At 38.4% G+C, this 18,521-nt stretch overlaps 1 protein-coding gene across 1 annotated transcript in view; it reads left to right on the top strand.

Moving 5' to 3' along the window:
* BAZ1A (bromodomain adjacent to zinc finger domain 1A) overlaps positions 1 to 17,844 on the top strand; it is a 60,552-nt gene extending 42,708 nt beyond the window's left edge. Inside the window, exons 19-27 of the mRNA XM_063117796.1 lie at positions 1,752 to 1,915; positions 2,078 to 2,229; positions 5,058 to 5,206; positions 11,571 to 11,818; positions 11,907 to 12,133; positions 13,430 to 13,905; positions 14,716 to 14,858; positions 16,089 to 16,176; positions 16,891 to 17,844. Of these exons, the coding sequence (XP_062973866.1) occupies positions 1,752 to 1,915; positions 2,078 to 2,229; positions 5,058 to 5,206; positions 11,571 to 11,818; positions 11,907 to 12,133; positions 13,430 to 13,905; positions 14,716 to 14,858; positions 16,089 to 16,176; positions 16,891 to 17,081 (1,838 nt within the window). The 3' untranslated portion in view covers positions 17,082 to 17,844. The remainder of the gene's footprint in view (positions 1 to 1,751; positions 1,916 to 2,077; positions 2,230 to 5,057; positions 5,207 to 11,570; positions 11,819 to 11,906; positions 12,134 to 13,429; positions 13,906 to 14,715; positions 14,859 to 16,088; positions 16,177 to 16,890) is intronic.
* Positions 17,845 to 18,521: the final 677 nt, after the last annotated feature.

The raw sequence follows: 18,521 nt of genomic DNA, 5'->3' as shown, positions 1-18,521 counted from the left end.
CTGGGTTCAGATGACATGCTGTGGTTTATTATGGGTTATGTAACCCATGATGAGCTGCGGCACTCGTGGGCAACAGGTTGAATATGCAATCCCCACTCGGCATAGTCGTGTTGTGTGAACCTAGCAAGTGTTAAACAACGCTTGCATAAACCTAAAGCAAACCATGGTTTATAAAAGGGTTGTTTAATCCTTGCATAACTCAGGCTTGCTGGATTCGCATGACACAACAACCCCTGAGCGGGGGTTGCATATTCAAAATGGGAGTCACAATAGTGGAAACAACCAACTATTTAAATCATTTTATCTTTCTTGGTAAAAAAGAAACATACAAAAACATTTTATCTTCCTTGCTACCATTCTTGTTGCCTGTGCTGCTAATTTTGCTGTAACATTCTTGCTCTATTTTATAATGTAAAAGATATGCTGGGGTTGAGTGGTACATCATCTTAAGTGTCCGCTTTAACACATTGCACAAAACCCTTCATCTGGAATAGTTTTGTTTGTCACCCAGCCAAATCATAGAGCTATGCGGAAAGCAGGGAGATGATTCTTGTGAATTGTTGGCTTTATCTGGTTTAGCTATTAAAATAAGCAAAACCGACTTTAATTCTGTTACTAAATCTTCCTAGTTTTATTTTACTTGCTTTTCCTGTTGCTTTTAAATTGTTTATAGCACTTCTTGTCTCAGTTATCATTTTCCTCTGAAAACAAATGTGTTATCTGTCAGAAAATAAAATTAAAGAATATAATTTATGGATGTTACTGTGGCGTTACACCCCACAAGTCAGTTCCCAAATGTATGTCTGGAGTTTGTAAGTCTGTGGTTTTTAGAATGTTGGCCTGAGTGGGTGGAGTTAGAATGTCTGTGGAGAGGGAGGAGTGACATATAAGGGAATGACTGAGGGGATTTAGGGAGACTTTTTAGGTACTCTTAGAATGTTTAGCTCTCTGTGCTTTAGCTCTTTGTGTTTAGAGTACTTGGGTCTGGAGAAATTTGAAGTTCAGTGTACAGAGTGGTGTCTTTGGAGTGTGGTGTGCACATAGTTGATGTATATTAAACAATACTGATAATAAAGACAGCTCAAGAGTGAATGTGTGGGTGACAGGAAAGCGTGTATGTGAATGGGTGAAAGGATTGGATGAAAGGTTTCAAAAAGGTGTTAAAATGTTTTATTTTGAAACAAAGCTTGTGAACTTTTAAAATAAATTTTAATTATTTTGTTTTAACTACCACAAAAATCCCACGTGTCTGTTTGGCATTTATCATCTGAAGTTTATACATTTAGCACCCACTCTGACAATAATTCACCTCAGCACATATAACTCACAGTGTATTATTTTATATATTGAAATCCTTCTCCATTTAACCCCTTTCTCCACATAGTTTGGAGGAAGGTGGTTTTTATCCCTTGCCTCAAGCGTATCAAGTAGTGGTGCTTGGCTTGAGCAGGGAGTAGCCACAGCCAGGCCTGGTGTTCAAAATGTATATTCAAAATGACAACTTTCTACTTTGATGTAGTCTTCCATTATTCTTTCCTCCACTTTCACTTGAGAAGATATTAAGGTCAAACTGTTTTATTCTGAGGAAAATGAGTATTTGGGCTTAGTTATAGCCATCTTTAATTGTGAGGAAAGCTGTTAATACTGAAACTAGTATACAGCTTAGAAAATGTGTTTAGATGGTGTGCTTTTAGTAATGGTTTGAAAGAGCTGAATCTTCTGGTCATTTAAAATACTGTCTCCTCTAATAGAGAAACTTCAGAATGAAAGCAAGCCGCATCCAGGACGGGGGAAAACACAAGCTGCAACTGATGTAGCTCTAACGTCTGCAGAAAAGCAGCTTGAATTGAGGCTCAGAGACTTTCTTTTAGACATTGAAGACAGAATCTTCCAAGGAACTTTGGGCTCCATTAAGGTATTTTACTCTTTGTATTTTATGGAGAATGGTGCCTATAGAGCTGCTGAACTCTCTGGACATGATATTTTCATTTGCTTGGAAAATGCAACTTTAAAATTGTCTTAATGTTTCCTTTGTGTGAGGCCTCTCAGTAAAATGTATTATGTATTATGTTTAAAGGTAACAGATAGGCAAACTTGGAGGACAGCCTTAGAAAATGGGCAATATGAGCTGCTAAATGAGGAGAATAAAGAAAATGGCATCATAAAATCTGTGACTGAAGATGGAGAGATGGAGATAGATGATCAAGCCAGAGTCATTGCAAAAGACAGGTAATATCTTAAATTTTTTAGACATGTAAATTTTCAATTAATATTGGAATGGCTTGTTTGCATTTCATTCTTAGCTACACTTACTAATTCAACAAAGCCTGAAATAGTTTCTTTAACTTGTTAACCAAAGCTGAAATTCTGTGGTCCCCGGGCGGACATCCCAGGACCATAGGATATAGCGCTTCTGCCTGCATAGAGGAGGTTTACCCTCTATGGCCACCTCAATGCAGCAATAGGATGTTCCTGGTCTCTCTCTCACACACACGCACACATGTTTGCTCTCACCCACCCACCCCCACTCCCAGACCTGGTTCACACATAATGGCAATTTGTTGTTCAACCCATGAATTGCCAGCGTACAGTAGGAGCAAGCAAGTAAGCAAGCATGCTGCTTTCTGTATGTTCATCGCTTCCGCTTTACCAGCTTTTTAAACAACCCAGGATTCCTAGGTTGTAGTCACGACATGCAAACTCAGAAGTCTTAACAGCCCAAATTTTTTGTAACCCAAAATAAACCATGGGTGATTGTTGGGTTAAAACTCTGGATTCTTTAATTCTAAACAATCTGAGTGCTGGGTTTGCATATCTTGACAACAAGCCAGGATCCAGACAGTCCTGGGTTGTTAACAAAGCTGGATGTAAAGCAAAGTGACAAGTATGCAGGAGGCAGTGCATGTGCACATACAGGCATAATCACAGCTAACTATGGGTTGTTCAACACAGATACACCGCTGAGAAGTGCCTCAGACTTGAGCAATCTTTTTTAACTAAAAAGGAAGTATTTTTTACTTTATAAAACACATACATTGCACCAGTCTCAGGCATTCCTCAGCTGTTTTCTACCACTCAACTGAGCACTGGGGAAGGGGATCTCTTCCCCACTCCCCTGTGTGGCTAAGCTGCTTTTTTAGCCAGCAGCTGAGCAGTGCAATAAGGAGAAAGATTATGGGGAAGGTGAGGCTGCAATAAAATATTAAAAATGTGTTTGGCTGTGAAATAAATGTCTGCAGTTTTGAAATACCAAAAGTATGTGGAACATCTGCTTTTTTGATTGGCTGTACTCAAAAGACCATGTACATACATCTGGATTTCAGGATTTCTAAAACCATTTTATTTCCTAATAAAGAGTTTCTTTATCTTTGGAAATTAAATGTTTTAAATGTTTAATGTTGTAGTCCTAAAATTAAAAGAAGTCATTTGGAACAAAGAAAAAACAAGATTGTTTTGAAAGCCTTATGCTGTGTAATGCAGCCCTCCCAACCCTGGTTCCTTTCAGTTGTTTTGGACTACAAATCCCAACATTCTTGACCATCGATCATGCTAACTGGAGCTGGTGAGAGTTGAAGTCCAAATATCTGGAGGGCACCAGGTTGGGGTAGGGTAGGATAGAAATGTAATAAATAAATAAAATAAATAAATAAATAGGATGTCTAAACTGTTTTAGACAGTTTTCACTATAAATTAGAAGCTGGATGTTAGAATTATAGAATTGGAAGGGACTTTGGAGATCATCTAGTCTAGTGGTGGGGAACTTGTGGGCCTCCAGGTTTGTTGAACTGCAACACCCATCCACCCTAGGCAGTATCGCCAATGGTGAGGGATGATGAGAATTGCAGTCCAACAACATCTGGTGGACCACATATCCCCATCCCTGATCTAGTCGTAAATGCAAGTTTTGTGCTAGAGGATGCAGCTGCAGTACAATTCTGCTGTACAATGCAATACAGTCTTGCTGTACAATTCAGCCTTCAAGCTGAATTGTATAGTTTTCCATGGAAATATGTACTAGGCAATTTGTGAAGGTTTAAGGGTTTTAACTGGAAAAACAACTAAAATTTTAGACAATATTATTAAAAGTTCGGCATTCTGTAATTCTGATTTATGGCGATTTCTTTGATGGAATTTCCATCAAAGTTATATAGTGGTATAATCTAGGTTCTTTTTGGAATTTTAAGTGCCTAGGTTGTAACCCTGATTATCCCTGTTCAAAGTTCTGTTTCTTGGTGTGATATCTGAGTGAGAACTCTTTTTATATAACTTGCTCAAATGGCTTGAGGGCTGAGCTGTTTGTATGTGTGTTAAACTTTTGCAACTGACATATTGTGAAAACTTTGTTGACTGGAACACTGAAGGCATATCAGATTTGATTTCAAGAATATTAGCTGCTCCGTTGAGGTCTCCTTCACACAAGATTTCCTACATAGATATACTTTCATCACATGTGAAATAAGTACAAGGTTTCTTTTGTCACATGTACTCATAGTGGGAAACTGTTCCTGTGGCTTGTACATGTGCCAAAATATATGTGTGCTAATCACAAGTAAGTGTGCACATACTGGTTATATACTATTACCTAGATAGAAGTGATTTGTGTAAGAAATTAATCTTCTGTGAAGCCGCCTTGCTTGTTAGAACTCTTGGAATATGAGAGGGTGTTTGAGATGACATTAGACATTGCAGGTTACAGTCTTTTCAAAACTTCCTCAGTGTAAAAAGTACTTAAAGCAAATGGGAGTTCTGACGCTTATGCAGAAGAAGTTGCTCATGCATTTTGCCCAGAGTCCAGAGGTGATTTTCTCCCTTTTGAATATAAACGTATTTAGATGTGTCTTAAATGCAATTGTTTATATAGATTTTCATGGTTGCATTATTATGCACACAAGCTTCTTAAACCTGATTTGTGTATGTACTTCCTCATGAAGTGCTTCTTGTAACATTGTAACTAAGAGTGAACAGAATGCAAGTTTGTGAATTCTTGTCCTTCCTGTCCCTACCACTGTAAACCATATATATGACTTTTAAAAATGTATTTATTTATTTATTTTTAGATTGATTGGATTAAAACTTGAACCTCGAAGCACTGCTTCAACTAATACAAGCACTCCACAGCCCGTGAATAATGCGGTTCATTACTTAGCATCGGCACTGCTTCAAATACAGCAAGGCATTGAACGCAAATTCCTCAAAGCCCCACTTGGTAAATACCAACTTCCTGGACCCTGTGCTCACTCAGCTGAATCTGATTTATCAAGGAAAGAGTAGTCCAGGTCCAAAGGGTGTGACGACAGATTGTCTAGTAATTGTACTAAACAATTTTTTACAGCTGGAAATCGGGGGAAATGGAAAAGCTCATTCTGCCCCCCCCCCCAATTTGCTTCTCTAGGGTTTAGGTGAGCAGGACCGTTGGTGCAATCATGGTTCCACACAAAAAAGGATGGATGGATTGTGTGAAGGTTTTTGCCATGCCTGAACTAAGATTCACTTCCTTGCTTTACTGTGTGAAATATATGATCAACTTTCAAATGATGAAAAGAATAAGAATGCAAATGGTGGAAGTGAACTTAGCCCTTAGACAAGCACAATTACTTTCAGAATGGGAAGTACCTCTTCCTGTTGCATTCTGTTTTATGCTATCATCGCAGACTTGGGAGTATGTTTATACTAAGTGCAAGCCCCTACTGAGGGGCTTGTGCTGTGGTGTAACTCTGAGTAGGGAGGCAAAACAAAATTCATGAGGTAGAGTAGCCAAAAATATTTGGAACATAGCAAAACTCAAAATGCTATTTATATAAAGGCCCTATATATAGCTGGATTGAAAGTAAACTTCTCAGTATTTTCAGCCTCACTATTTTATCTTTCTCTTTCTCTCCCTATATCAACGTAATCTGCTTAGTTGTAGGGAAACAGGGTGAGCATGCTGGTGAAAGGTTCCCTTGTATTTCCAAACCAAGCTTGAAATAACTCTATGCATTTAACACTAGGTGATGCAGAAGAAAATAAGAGAGACCAAAAAGAGGATAAAAGGAGGAAGAGAGAAGATCAGTTTAGTCAGAAAGATGGTAAATTATTGACCTTCTTCCATATATAAAATTGGAAAATTACATTTAATTTACTATAAGTTTATATGGTATGTCAATCCCATGGCCATCTTTTTAGCATAGCAAATTCAGCTTTGAAGCCACAAAATTTTGAAATAAAGAATGGTGTGTACGTAAAGAGCTTAAGTATAAAATATTTTCCCAGACATTTGCTTTGATTTTAGTGTCTTGACCTCTAAATTGCACCAAACCTGTAATGACTTTGATGCTTATGAAAAAAGACAAGTGGAGATTCTAAAGAAATGTCCATAGCTGAACTGAAAACCAACCACATAACCTCGAATCAGCTCAGTGCGTCATCAGACTTTCTCTCTGATTGTAACTGGAAAGATATGCCTTGCGGATGATTGAAGAAATTATGGTTTCTTTTTTCAATCCCTGGGTTGCTTGTTTCCCTTCTCTGCCCAATCCCTCCTTGTATCCCAGATGCCTTTGTGGCACTGTAAAACTTACATGTAGAGCCACTAGGTTTTGTTTTGTTTTACTTCTCTTGCCTGCTGCCTCTGTAGCCTGGCAAAATGACTCATGAAAAAGAAAGCTTCAGCTATTGGGCAGTGTAAAAATGCAATAAATAAATGAATACCCATGGTTCTGGGCTTGCACATAACGACAACCCATGGTTTAATCAACCTAAAGTACACAACCCAATAACAAACCACGGGTTTTCTTTCTGGGTTGTTTGTGGTAACAAACCATGTTTTGTTAGTGTAGGCACATTCACACATTGCAATAACCCAGAATTCAACTCATAACATGAGTTAGCATCATATGCAAACCAGGCCTAAAAGCAAGGCATAGCTATGGTCTTTACAAAAGTTTCCCTTACTCAAAATCTGTCTCACTATTGACATTGAGCAAGTGTTTTATTACAGCTTAAACTTTGCACCAAGGGGGAGAGTTCATGTTCTCAGCTCCTGTTGTTTCCTCTCCTCTTTTTTTAAAAAAAATTATAGCTCACTTTTTTTTGCCTCAATATAAGATACTCAAAATAGCTCACAACAAAGAAACATTATTTTAAAATTCAAAACTCTTATAATAAAATGAAATAAAATAAGCAACAACAACAACCAGGAAGCAGAATGGGAAATTAGGCAATCTATATTGAAGTATTTAACAAACTGAAAGCTTGTTAGAATGAGATGTCAATTGGATCTTCTCTTTTTGGTGTGCAGAGGCATCCACTCTGGGTTATGTCCTCCCACTATCTAGGGCAAGGTAGGGAACTCATTGACCAAGGTGTTTGACCTAGGCCAAGCAGTCTCTGCATGTATTTTCCAGTTCTTTCCCTGCCTTTGTCTAAGGCAGAGACTGTTTCCTTCTTTCTCTCACAATCTCAATCCTCACTTAACACTTCAAACTTCCTTACAAAGGGTCCCCAAACTTTTGGGGTCGGTGGGCACATTTGGAATGTTGAAACAGTATTGTGGGTGCTCTCACAAAATGGTTGCCATAACCAGGGCTTGCTTATTCATAAAATGGCTGTCATAGTGGGCATGGCCAGTCACAAAACACTCATTTTCCAGAAGATAAACTGGTGAGACTATAAGAAAAGTAACTTGCCCAAGAACAAGGCAGAGGTAGGGACTGAGCTCCAAACCATGATAACGTTTTTGATCCCATATAAAGATGGTGGAGTGCAGCATTTTGCTTTGCAGCATGGTAACAACCTAGTTGCTGTTTTTTTTTAAAAAAAAAATCAAATCAGGAGGGGCAGGGAGCCTGGTGGGCATCAAAGAGCTGTCTGTAAGCACATTGATGCCTACAGTTACCGCACAGGACACTGCAGTTCTACACTGCTCTTTCAGCTTTCCTCCTTTACCTGCCTTTCTCCTGTTGTTGCATCTTTCCCTTTCTTTAAAAATAAAACTTTTCTTCTTGGCTTGCTTTCCTCAGCATTTCCCCTTGTCAATATTTATGTTACAGAAGTGTGCTGTGAAATATACAAAGAATAAACAGAATTTGATTAAGTATGTCAGGATTATGAGGCCTAAACATCCATGGGAGGTCTAGACCTCCAGCCAAACTGCTGGGGCACTCTCTGACCAGAGCAGACCAGACCACTGCAGCTTCCTATCAGCTTTCTAATGCTGCCATTGGCCACCATTTCAGCTCCACTGCAACTGCACAGGTCAACCCATGCCCACCCCTAGTGCTTTTCGATGGATACTGGGAGTATCTCCAACCCAGAGTAATAGCCTCCCAACTGTCCTTTTGGAGGCTGTCGTCTTGCCGTCTACAAAGATGCGCCCAAGATGAGCATTTCCCAGAGGCAGACATCACATGAAGTCTCAGAAACTTTCTTGGGGTGGGGGGTACATGCATGATTTTTAGGGAGCTCATTTGGGGATGCAGTTCTGAAAGTCTTGGCAGATTTGCACCCTTTTGCCAGTCATTCTAGCTTTGTCCAATCTCAGTGCTCCGGTTCTTTTGTAATCAATCCATTATTGATTCCAGGCAGTGGTTCAGAACCTCCATGATCTCCCTGGATTGTGATGAAAGAACTGGGCATTACCAGCATTCAGATGAAAATTAACTCCAAGCTTGAGACAATGTCTTCTAGCAGTTCCAAGTAGATGTTAAATAGCATGGACGACAGGATGGAACTTTACAGTACACCATAGAACCAGGGGTAGGGTCCCTGGTTACAACCTTCTGGAACCAATCAGAACCATTGCAAAGCTGCTCCAACTTCCATTCAAGGCAGGCAGTCCAGAAGAATTCTGTGGTCAATGGTACTGAAAGCTGATGAGAAGTCCAGCAGAACAAACAGAATCACTTCCTCTTATCTAGTTAATAATTAATTAATTAATTCCCACTTCTCCCTCTGGATCAAGGTGGGGAACAACATAGAATACAAAAATAAAATACATAAAACTGATTAAAAGTTATTAAACTAATACATTGTTAAAATAGCAGCCAGACATCTTAAAATTTGATTAGGTAGGCCTGCCAGAAGAGATCAGTCTTTATAGTTTTTTTTATATTCAGAAAGACTGTTGAGTTGGCGAATCTCTCCTGGCAGGCCATTCCACAGTCTGGGAGCGGCAGAAGAGAAGGTCCTCTGGGTAACAGTTGCCAATCTAATTTTAACTGGCTGAAGTAAATTCTTCCCAGAGGACCTGAGTGTCCAGGGAAGATTGTATGGGAAAAGGTGATCCTGCAGGTAACCTGGACGCAAACCATGTAGGTCTTTAAAGGTAATAATCAACACTTTATACTTTGCCCGGAAACTAATTGGCAGCCAGTGAAGTGATTTTAGGATTGGTATAATATGGTCACCCCTAGGTGTAATCTGGTGACCAACCTAGCTGCTATATTTTGAACTAGTTGAAGTTTCCGGAGTAGGCACAAAGGTAGCCCTATGTAGAGTGCATTGCAGAAGTTGAGCCTCGTTAGATCTTCCAACTCTAGGAAGGGGCGCAGCTGGTGTATCAGCTGAAGCTGATAGTAGGCACTCTTGGCTGTTGCATCTATCTGTGCTGTCATTTGGAGCGACGGATCCAGTATAGGTTGTCTAGCAGGAAAACTTAGGCCATCTCAGACTGAAAACTGGCCAAAACCAAATTGACATTTTCCTGTATAATCAGTATTATATAGAAACCTGCAGTTGAGATGTCAGTACACACTTAAGCATCTTGCCCAAGAATTGGAACCAAAACAGGGCCACCAAGAAATGAGAGGAAGGTATCAGCATGCTCAGGGGGATCTCCAGAGGTTGCAGAAGTACAAAACAAACAAAACTGAAGTCGAGTGGGGAGGAAAATGGAGTGGGGGGAATGGAATGGAATGGAATGGCTGGCTGACTGGCTAAAATCCTGAACAGAAGCACTCCTGTTCAGAGGTGAGAACACAGTGCAGTGCTTTGTTGCAGGTTCCACTTTGTGTTTTTGTATATTTGTAATAAGCTTTTTAATTCTGACTATATGGATGGGTAGATACACATTTTTGTCTAAACCAGTGGCCATTACTATAGTTTGTGGAACCAAATTCCACAAATGTACTAGGCATTGTATGAAGAACACTTCAGTCTCCTAAGACACTCTGTCACTGACCAAAGTGGCCATGGTGGAGCAAAGAAATTTCAAAGAGAAATCGGAGCGAGAGATTGCTGAGTTGCAATTCATCAAGAGGTTCAATTCTATCACTAGAGGATTAATAGTTGGGATAACTGACTACATATGTTAACTGGCTTACCTACTGCCAGAATTTTTATTTTATCAGCAATAACAATTTTGTGGATGGCTGCTATTATTAATGTGATTGTCACCGTCAATACTTCCTGCATTTAGTTTCCATCTACCCTTACTGTTTAGTTTCTTTCCCTCCCAACTATGTGTACTACCTGAAACTCAATAACACTTCATGCATCTGATCAAATGGGCTGTGGTCCATGAAGACTTATGCCATAATAAATTAGTGAATCTTTAAGATACCATAGGACTCTTGGGTTTTGATTTCATTAAGTGTCCCTGAATTCTGTTTCTTGGTGTTTTTTTAACTAAATTAAAAAGCCTCAAACATTTTAGCATTTCTTCATAAGAAGCATGCCTCAGACTTTCATTTTGGTTGCCCTTTTTTACATCTTTTCACCACTACAATATCCTCTTTGAGATGAGGTAACTCGAACTGTACATAGTATTCCAAAAGTGTTCACACAGTAGACCATAAGGGCACTACAGTACTGACCATTTTTATTTATTTATTTATTTAATTTATATACCGCCCCATAGCCGAAGCTCTCTAGTTTCAATCCCTTTCTAAATAATCCCAAACATGATTTTCTTTTTTCATTGCTGCTGTACACTGAAATGACTCTTCATCATGACCCCAAGATCTCTTTCCTGGAAAGTTCCCACCAGTTCAGAACCCATCAGTGTATATGTGAAGTTAGGATGAGTATCACTTTGCACTTGTTTCACTGAATCTCATTTGCTGTTTTGTTACCCATTCACCCAGTTTGGAGAGAGCTCTTCATGGTTTCCTTGGGCTAATCTGAATAATGTTGGTGGAGTTCACAAAGCAGTTCATATCATTGGGGAATTCCATTCCTTCCCTCCATTGGGAGAACTGTCCTTCTATTCCTACTCTCTCCTTCCTGTTCTTTAAACAGTTTCCGATTCATAAGAGGACCTTTTCTCTTAATCCAGTGACTAAGTTTAGCATCTGAGGGACTTTGTCAAAAACGTTTTGGGAGTCTAAACATTCCATGTTTACCAGAGACATCCCCCACCCCCACCCCCACATATATATAGTAACAATCTCAAATAAGTCAAAATAGATAGCAAGACATGAATTACCTTTGTAAAACCCAGTCTGATTCTGTTTCAGAAATACTGCTTGTTCTACATATTTTTGTGCTATGGAGAGAGTGCTAGAACTTGGACAATTCACTTTAAAACGAAAGGGACAGTTGTGTAGTATATAGTGTAACTGCTGTTTTCTTTTCTCTCTCTCTGTTGTAAGACACCAGCGATGGGGGCCGCTTGCATAAAACAGTCCTGGATCGCTGGAGAGAGTCACTGCTTTCTTCGGCTAGCCTGTCACAAATCTTCCTTCATCTTTCAACACTGGAACGAAGTGTAATCTGGTCTAAATCCATCTTGAATGCACGCTGCAAAATGTGCCGAAAGAAAGGAGATGCTGAAAGCATGGTGTTGTGTGATAGCTGTGATCGAGGCTATCATATTTACTGTATAAGACCAAAGCTCAAGGTAACTAAGAATTTTATTTTTGCAAAAATAAATAAATTTGATCTTAAATAGTAATTGTATTTACTAATAGATGCTGACTTTTTGTTAGGCTGTTCCTGATGGAGACTGGTTTTGTCCAGAATGTCGACCAAAGCAGCGCTCTAGACGTCTCTCATCCCGACAAAGACCTTCTATGGAAAGTGATGAAGAGGCTGAAGAACAGATTGAAGAGGAGGAAGATGAAACTAGTTATGAGGAAATTGGACAAAGTGAGGAAGAAGACTACGAAGAGGAAGGTGATGATAACTCTGATTCTCAAGAAGAAGCTGAAAAAAGGTAAATCAGGAGCTAAATTGGCCCTATGCAGAAGCTGCATAAAAAGTTCCCACATCTTCAAGGATTTCCCCATTGCATATCACCATATATAAAAATTCTCCAGACATGGAAGTGAATAGGAGAGAACATTTTTAGAGTAGTTTTATATGCTTTGGTACAGAACCTTTACCTTATAACACTTCATGGTATTTTAAATGTTTTATTTCTTTAAGATGCCCTGATATACTTTTACATATTTGTAATCTGGAACAATAATAAACTAGATGGACCAATGATCTGACTCGGTATAAGGCAGCTTCCTATTTTGTTAGGTGTATAGTTGTATAAAGATGGAATGAATCCCCTTGTTTGCAATCTTATCTTATGGGTAGCTTTGCATTTTCAGTTTGCAAGGATACATTGGCATTTTAGAATTGGTAACCTGGTCGTTATTAAATGATTGTGTTGTCTCAATAATTTTGCATAATGTCTTCAACCAACAAGTAAAATAAGAACAAGTAAATCTACATGGCTATATCCAACACATTTAGTAAGGTTGTTGCCATTAACCTGTTGATAGATGGTTCATTTAGCTAGGGAAGTGGAACTTAATTCTTAATTCCCCTGAAGGATAAGGTGTGTGCAGCCTGGGGTTATCCTAAATCCAGATTTGTCACTTGAGGCCCAAATAGCATAGTGGCTCAGAGTGCCTTACACTATGTAATGCTGGTATGCCAGCTGCAGTTTCTCCTTGATAGAGATAATCTGGTGGCACTCTTCCATGCCCTAGTAACTACCAGTTAGAATACTGCAATACGTTGTACATGGGGCTTCCTCTAGAAGACTGCTTGGAATTTCAGCTTGTTCAAAATATCGCTGCAAGCTGGGAACATATATCACCAATTCTTAAACATCTTAATTAGTTACCAGTCCATTTCCAAGCAAAATTCAAAGTACTTGTGATTGCCTTTAAAGTACCTGAAGAAACACCCACTTCCACATTGGACTGCCCATGCACTGAGATAATCATCACTGAAGGCCCTTCTCTAGGTGCCTTCACCATCAGTTGCTGATTAGGGAAAGAGCCTTCTCAGTTGTGATGCCCTGTTTATGAAATTATCTTTTTATTTTCCCAGGCTTTTAATTGTTAAACTGTGATGGCTTTTAGCTGCTATTTGTGCTTTTAAAATTTTGTTTGTTTAATTTTTTAATTGTGTAAGCTACCCCATAGAAATTGAATTTGCAACTTTAAAGAACAGAAAGGACTAAAGATGTTGCTTGTATCACAGAAATTGATACTTATGTACCTTCTTACAGCTTATCCAAATCAAGAAAACCTCAGGTAAAACTTTCCTTAAGAACAAGAGCTGCAAAACTTACCACCACCATCTCAGGTCAGTGTATCCAGCGGCTGGGTACTGGAAGGTATAGTTCTCGAAGCCAGCAGAATGCACCTAAACAAACTGGATCTTCATGTAAAGTTACTGGAAAAGGCATAAGGAAGACAAAGTCTGCTCCTCCCTCGGTAACAAAAACATCAAGATTTAATAGTCGTACTACTCGTCACAGTCAAGGCTTGCTACAAGCAGAAGCATTTATAGAGTTAACCAGTCACCGAAGACAACGCAGAGGAAGGAAGACAGCAGATAATACTCCAGATAGCAGCCCTTCCAGTTCTCTTGGCTACAGAATTGTTGACTCAAGGAAACAGAAAAGCTGTCCAAGTGCTATAGTAAAAAATTCTCCTCAAGATACAGAGCCCAAAAAGCGGGGTAGGAAACGACAATCTACAGGTAAGTTGAATCCTTTAATTAAAATAATATGGACTGTAGAATGGATTCAGCTCATTTGGGGGTGTCAGACCTTCGCTATCTAGTGAAGCAGTTCATTGCTCCTCCTTTTCCCCCATTGTTAAACCTAGAGGGATGGGTGTGTTTGACTCAATTGTTGTTTCTTCTGAGATTACTTTGCACCTCTGTTTTCCTCCTGCTTAGTGGATAGCCAAGAAGGAGGCTTATTCTGAAGCAAGCACAAGTTAGGGTCTTTAAGTAGTTGTAAATGCCTAAAGAAGCTACTATACCCTGTTCAGAACAACTTCCCTGGAAGAGAGAAGTGTATTTGTATCTGCTTTGGTGAAATGACAGGGAGCAGGAATTGGTTGCTCATATCGTATCTTATGTTTGCTGATGATTTTTTTTTATCCTTTGTTGGATAAAGTAGAAGAGTCATTACTTGTATCTGTGATTTTGTGAGTGGTTGAGAACCGCCCAGTGAACTTTGCCTATTGGGCAGTATAGAAATAAAATAAATAATAGTAATAATAATACTTAGTGCAAGTTTTCATTGTAAAATGTCACACACAGACCATTTCGTTTACTCAGACTGTCTAGTTCTGTCAATAATTAAGTCTGGATGGCCTTAGATGGCTGTCTTCTTTGGATGATACTCTTCTTAATTTCTTATCTTTGCCTGAAGCACTTGGGAAGCAAGTTATCAGTAAACAAAATCATATTGTTTTCATACCACGTCAATGTATTATACTTCTGTGTTTCTGTATCCTCAGCATTATATATTAAATAGTTCTGTGATCCTGTCTCTTTCAGAACCCTCTCAAACGCCATTGAATAGGAGGAGTTCAGGACGTCAGGGTGGAGTCCATGAACTGTCTGCTTTTGAGCAGCTGGTTGTGGAACTGGTGCGTCATGATGACAGCTGGCCTTTTATGAAGCTAGTGTCCAAAATCCAGGTAACTAAGCTAGTAAAAAAATGGGCTTGAAAACTGAAATTTACTGGCAACTTAAGGATAATTGCAAAGAGGGAGAATAGCAGCATGCAGTTGAATTTCAGTCTCTACACTTATGTCGTGTATAGAAAGAATGTTTGCTGATGAACATGTTAGTTATAATTGGATATGCCTCGTATCTACTCAGTAAAAACACTGAAGATGGAAAGCTTGTACAATATCTGAGCTAAAGTATTATTACTATTAATACCTGAAGTATTTTTTAATTTATATTTGAGTGCTATGATAACAGATGAATGGCACAAAATTCTAGCATCATTTATTTAAGAATTAATTTGATTAAACTGTTGTGGTTCTCCCTTCTATCATAGGTTAAGTGAGTCATTAAGGTAGAGGGCAATGTTGTAATCAGATTCACAAATAGAATGTCCATCATTGTAGGAAAGAATATTGTTTATACTGTTCACACAAGACTCATTAATTAGTATATATGTCTGTTCTTGATCACATTAATTATTTATTTATTACATTTATATACCGCCCCATAGCCGAAGCTCTCTGAGCGGTTTACAGAAGTTAAAAACAATGAACATTAAAAACAAATATACAAAACTTTAAAAGCATAAAAGCAGCAATATCCATTTAAAACAGCTATTCTGGGGTCAGTTAAAAAACTCAGCATATGTTATGACTTCTTCACTTCATACAGATGACTTATTATTGTGAGACAAAAATGTTATGTATATGTGAGATTGAAATAATATTTAATAATGTTGGTTTAGAAAGGGCAGATTTTGCTGTGCGAACTTTATAGTTGCTTTGGACTGCTACAGAAAAAATGTAGTACAAGTAAATTAAGGAAAATCACTAGATGAGCAATTTGGATCTTAATTTTTAAACAGTGATTTACATGCCATTAGATTGTAAAATAAGTGATCAGACTAATTTGGATAGGTAATGTGGGTGCAAAATCAAAGAACTGTGTGTGAGGTTATAAAGTCAACTATATACTATATTATGTTTAGTGGAAAGTTCATCAAAGTTCTGAAATTCATTAATTTTGCCATGATTAACAGAGTCGTGTGGCACCTTAAGCTTTCATGGACACTGTCCACTTCATCAGATTTATTGTCAATGTGAAGAGTTCTCTTGATTTTCTAAAGTAATCTCTCTTGTATTTTATTATAATAATTTAAAACTATTAACTATTTTTACTTCTATACCAAAATGCAGGTACCAGACTACTATGATATCATTAAAAAACCTATTGCCTTAAATATAATCCGTGAAAAAGTGAACAAATGTGAATACAAATTAGCCTGTAAGTAGAGTTGATTAAACTAATTCTATTGTTGTTGTTGTTGTTATTCCCCCTAGACAGTGTTTATGGGACAACGGATATTTCAGTTTCCTGCCTCAGAGCCAGGAAACTACAGGGCTCTGCCCCCTCGCAGCCAGTGCAGAGAGGACTGCGCTGGCTGCTGTTACAAGCTCACAAATGCGAACACATAGAGGGTGAAAGGAAATAGGGAGGGGAAGAGACAGGGGACGTGGGAATATCAGGTATCCCTAGACGTCCCAAACCTTCTTCCTTCCCCCTCCCTGAAGCCTCTGCTAGACAGGCGAAATCGCCCTACTAGCTAAAATGCAGAGTGGGAGCTGCAAGGTACCTCCTGCTCTGCATTGGGTATTTGTACGCCTCCTCAGTTCAGAGGCTTATATGTACCCAGGGAACATCCCATAAGATTGTGTCATTAAACACAGTTGAATTTACATAGCATCTCAGTGGTTTTAGAATAGGGAACTTCCCCAGATTTCCAGTGCATTGTAAGAGCAGTTGGGTGTTCAGGACATTGCACTTGTAACTAAGTATAATTTATTTCTAGGAGAAATGTTAGAACACACAGTTGAATCCCAAAATACAGATAGAATTTCCCTACTTGGTTATTCATTTAGAAACTATTGCTTATTGGGAATGTGTCTATAGTTGCTATGACATTATGCACATAAGAGTATTTTGTATTTTTCCTTATAGCGGAATTCATTGAAGACATTGAGCTGATGTTTTCAAACTGCTTTGAGTATAATCCCCGGAATACAAGTGAAGCAAAGGCTGGAACAAGACTGCAGGCGTTTTTCCATATTCAGGCTCAAAAGCTTGGACTTCCTATTACATCTGGTTACATGGACCATGTTGCTCCAGCAGCCAAGAAGTCCCGAATCTAACTTCTTCCTTCTAAAGGACTTTAATGAGAGGAATCCTCTATATTTTCATGGAAAATGAAACACTTAAATCATGCAGCCATACAAAGCAATAACATCTGCCACACCTTGAAAGTGTGGCCTGCACTATGTTCTCAATTTATTAAGCACTCAGGAGAATGTTGGAAAGATTACCTTTGCTACAGTTTCGTTCTGTGTCTAATAACTTTGATAGAAGTATATTGAATACAGTACTGGTTTACAGTAGTTTTTGTACTTTAAAATACCATTTTTGTGTCCAAATGCCTTCCAGAAATATTTTTCTTCAGCACCAGAAGATATTGTCATATTCTTTAGATTTTGTAGGAGATATGACATAGTTTTGTGAGGGTTCTACCTAGGCTAAAATCATCATCTGCAACACAGTGGACAAGTGAAATGTCTGAAGTCACTTAAGCACAAGTTTTTGACACTACGTGAATGAGTACAATTTTATATTCTTTAAATTACTGTGCCAGTGCTGGTTGAAAAGATTCGGTCTGACTTTATTAAGTAGATATTTATTTAGCATTCAGATAATTTGTGAATTTGTTTTTGTATTTATAAAATTTTTACTTTGAGGATAAAGTATTCTTTAACTTTGTTTTCTTTGTGTTATGTTTATACCTTAATGATCAGTTAATTGTCCTCCTTCTACCCGGCAGTTCTTCCAGCAAAAATAACTTACATAAATGTATGTTTATTTGTACAACTTTTGAGTGTAAAAATAAAATGAAATGAAACCTTTTTCAAAGTACTACTTTCTTCACTTTATACTACGGTGAAACTGAGAATTGATGGCAGGATTTTTCTCTAGTGAAATATGTCATTTTCATGACCCTATATAAACTGTGCTCTAGAACAGTTGGTACCTAGAAAGTTTACTTTGTCATTATCAGAACATGCATTTATCCAATTTGCCCATTATTACCACACTTTCTCTTTTGGTTGCCCCCCTGATTTCATTCTCCATCTCAAGATCACCCTGAGCATGTAGCTCAGGGGGACACTAAATGACTTATGGGCCATAAATCTGAACATAGTTGGCCACTGAAGATAGGACAAGTAAAGGTTAAACATACAGCACCACTCTAGCCCCCAAATCATTCTGCTTCATTTGAGGGCCAGGATTGCTCATTTGTGTTTTTTTTAACCCAGTGTCTGGTGAAGAAGGGTAAGTTTTAACCATGCACAGTTTGGGATATTGAACAGTCCTGTCCTGAAAGCAAGCAAGGAGTTAATTAGCTAGCCTATAAATTATAAACTATATAGTAATTACTTCAAAGTATGCACTTATAGTTGAATAAGTAAAGGATCTGATACAGGTTTGTGGGAAATTTGTGACTTTCTGTCACAGAAAAGCTGTGAATAGGCTGGAAAGCATCAGGGCAATTTGAGTTCTCCATTTCTAAGAACCCTTCTATA

The sequence above is a fragment of the Elgaria multicarinata genome, chromosome 2 (genome assembly GCF_023053635.1).
Source record: "Elgaria multicarinata webbii isolate HBS135686 ecotype San Diego chromosome 2, rElgMul1.1.pri, whole genome shotgun sequence".
Taxonomy (NCBI): Eukaryota; Metazoa; Chordata; class Lepidosauria; order Squamata; family Anguidae; genus Elgaria; species Elgaria multicarinata.
The sequence above is the reverse complement of the archived record's forward strand: the minus strand, read 5'-3'. Positions and strand labels throughout refer to the sequence as shown.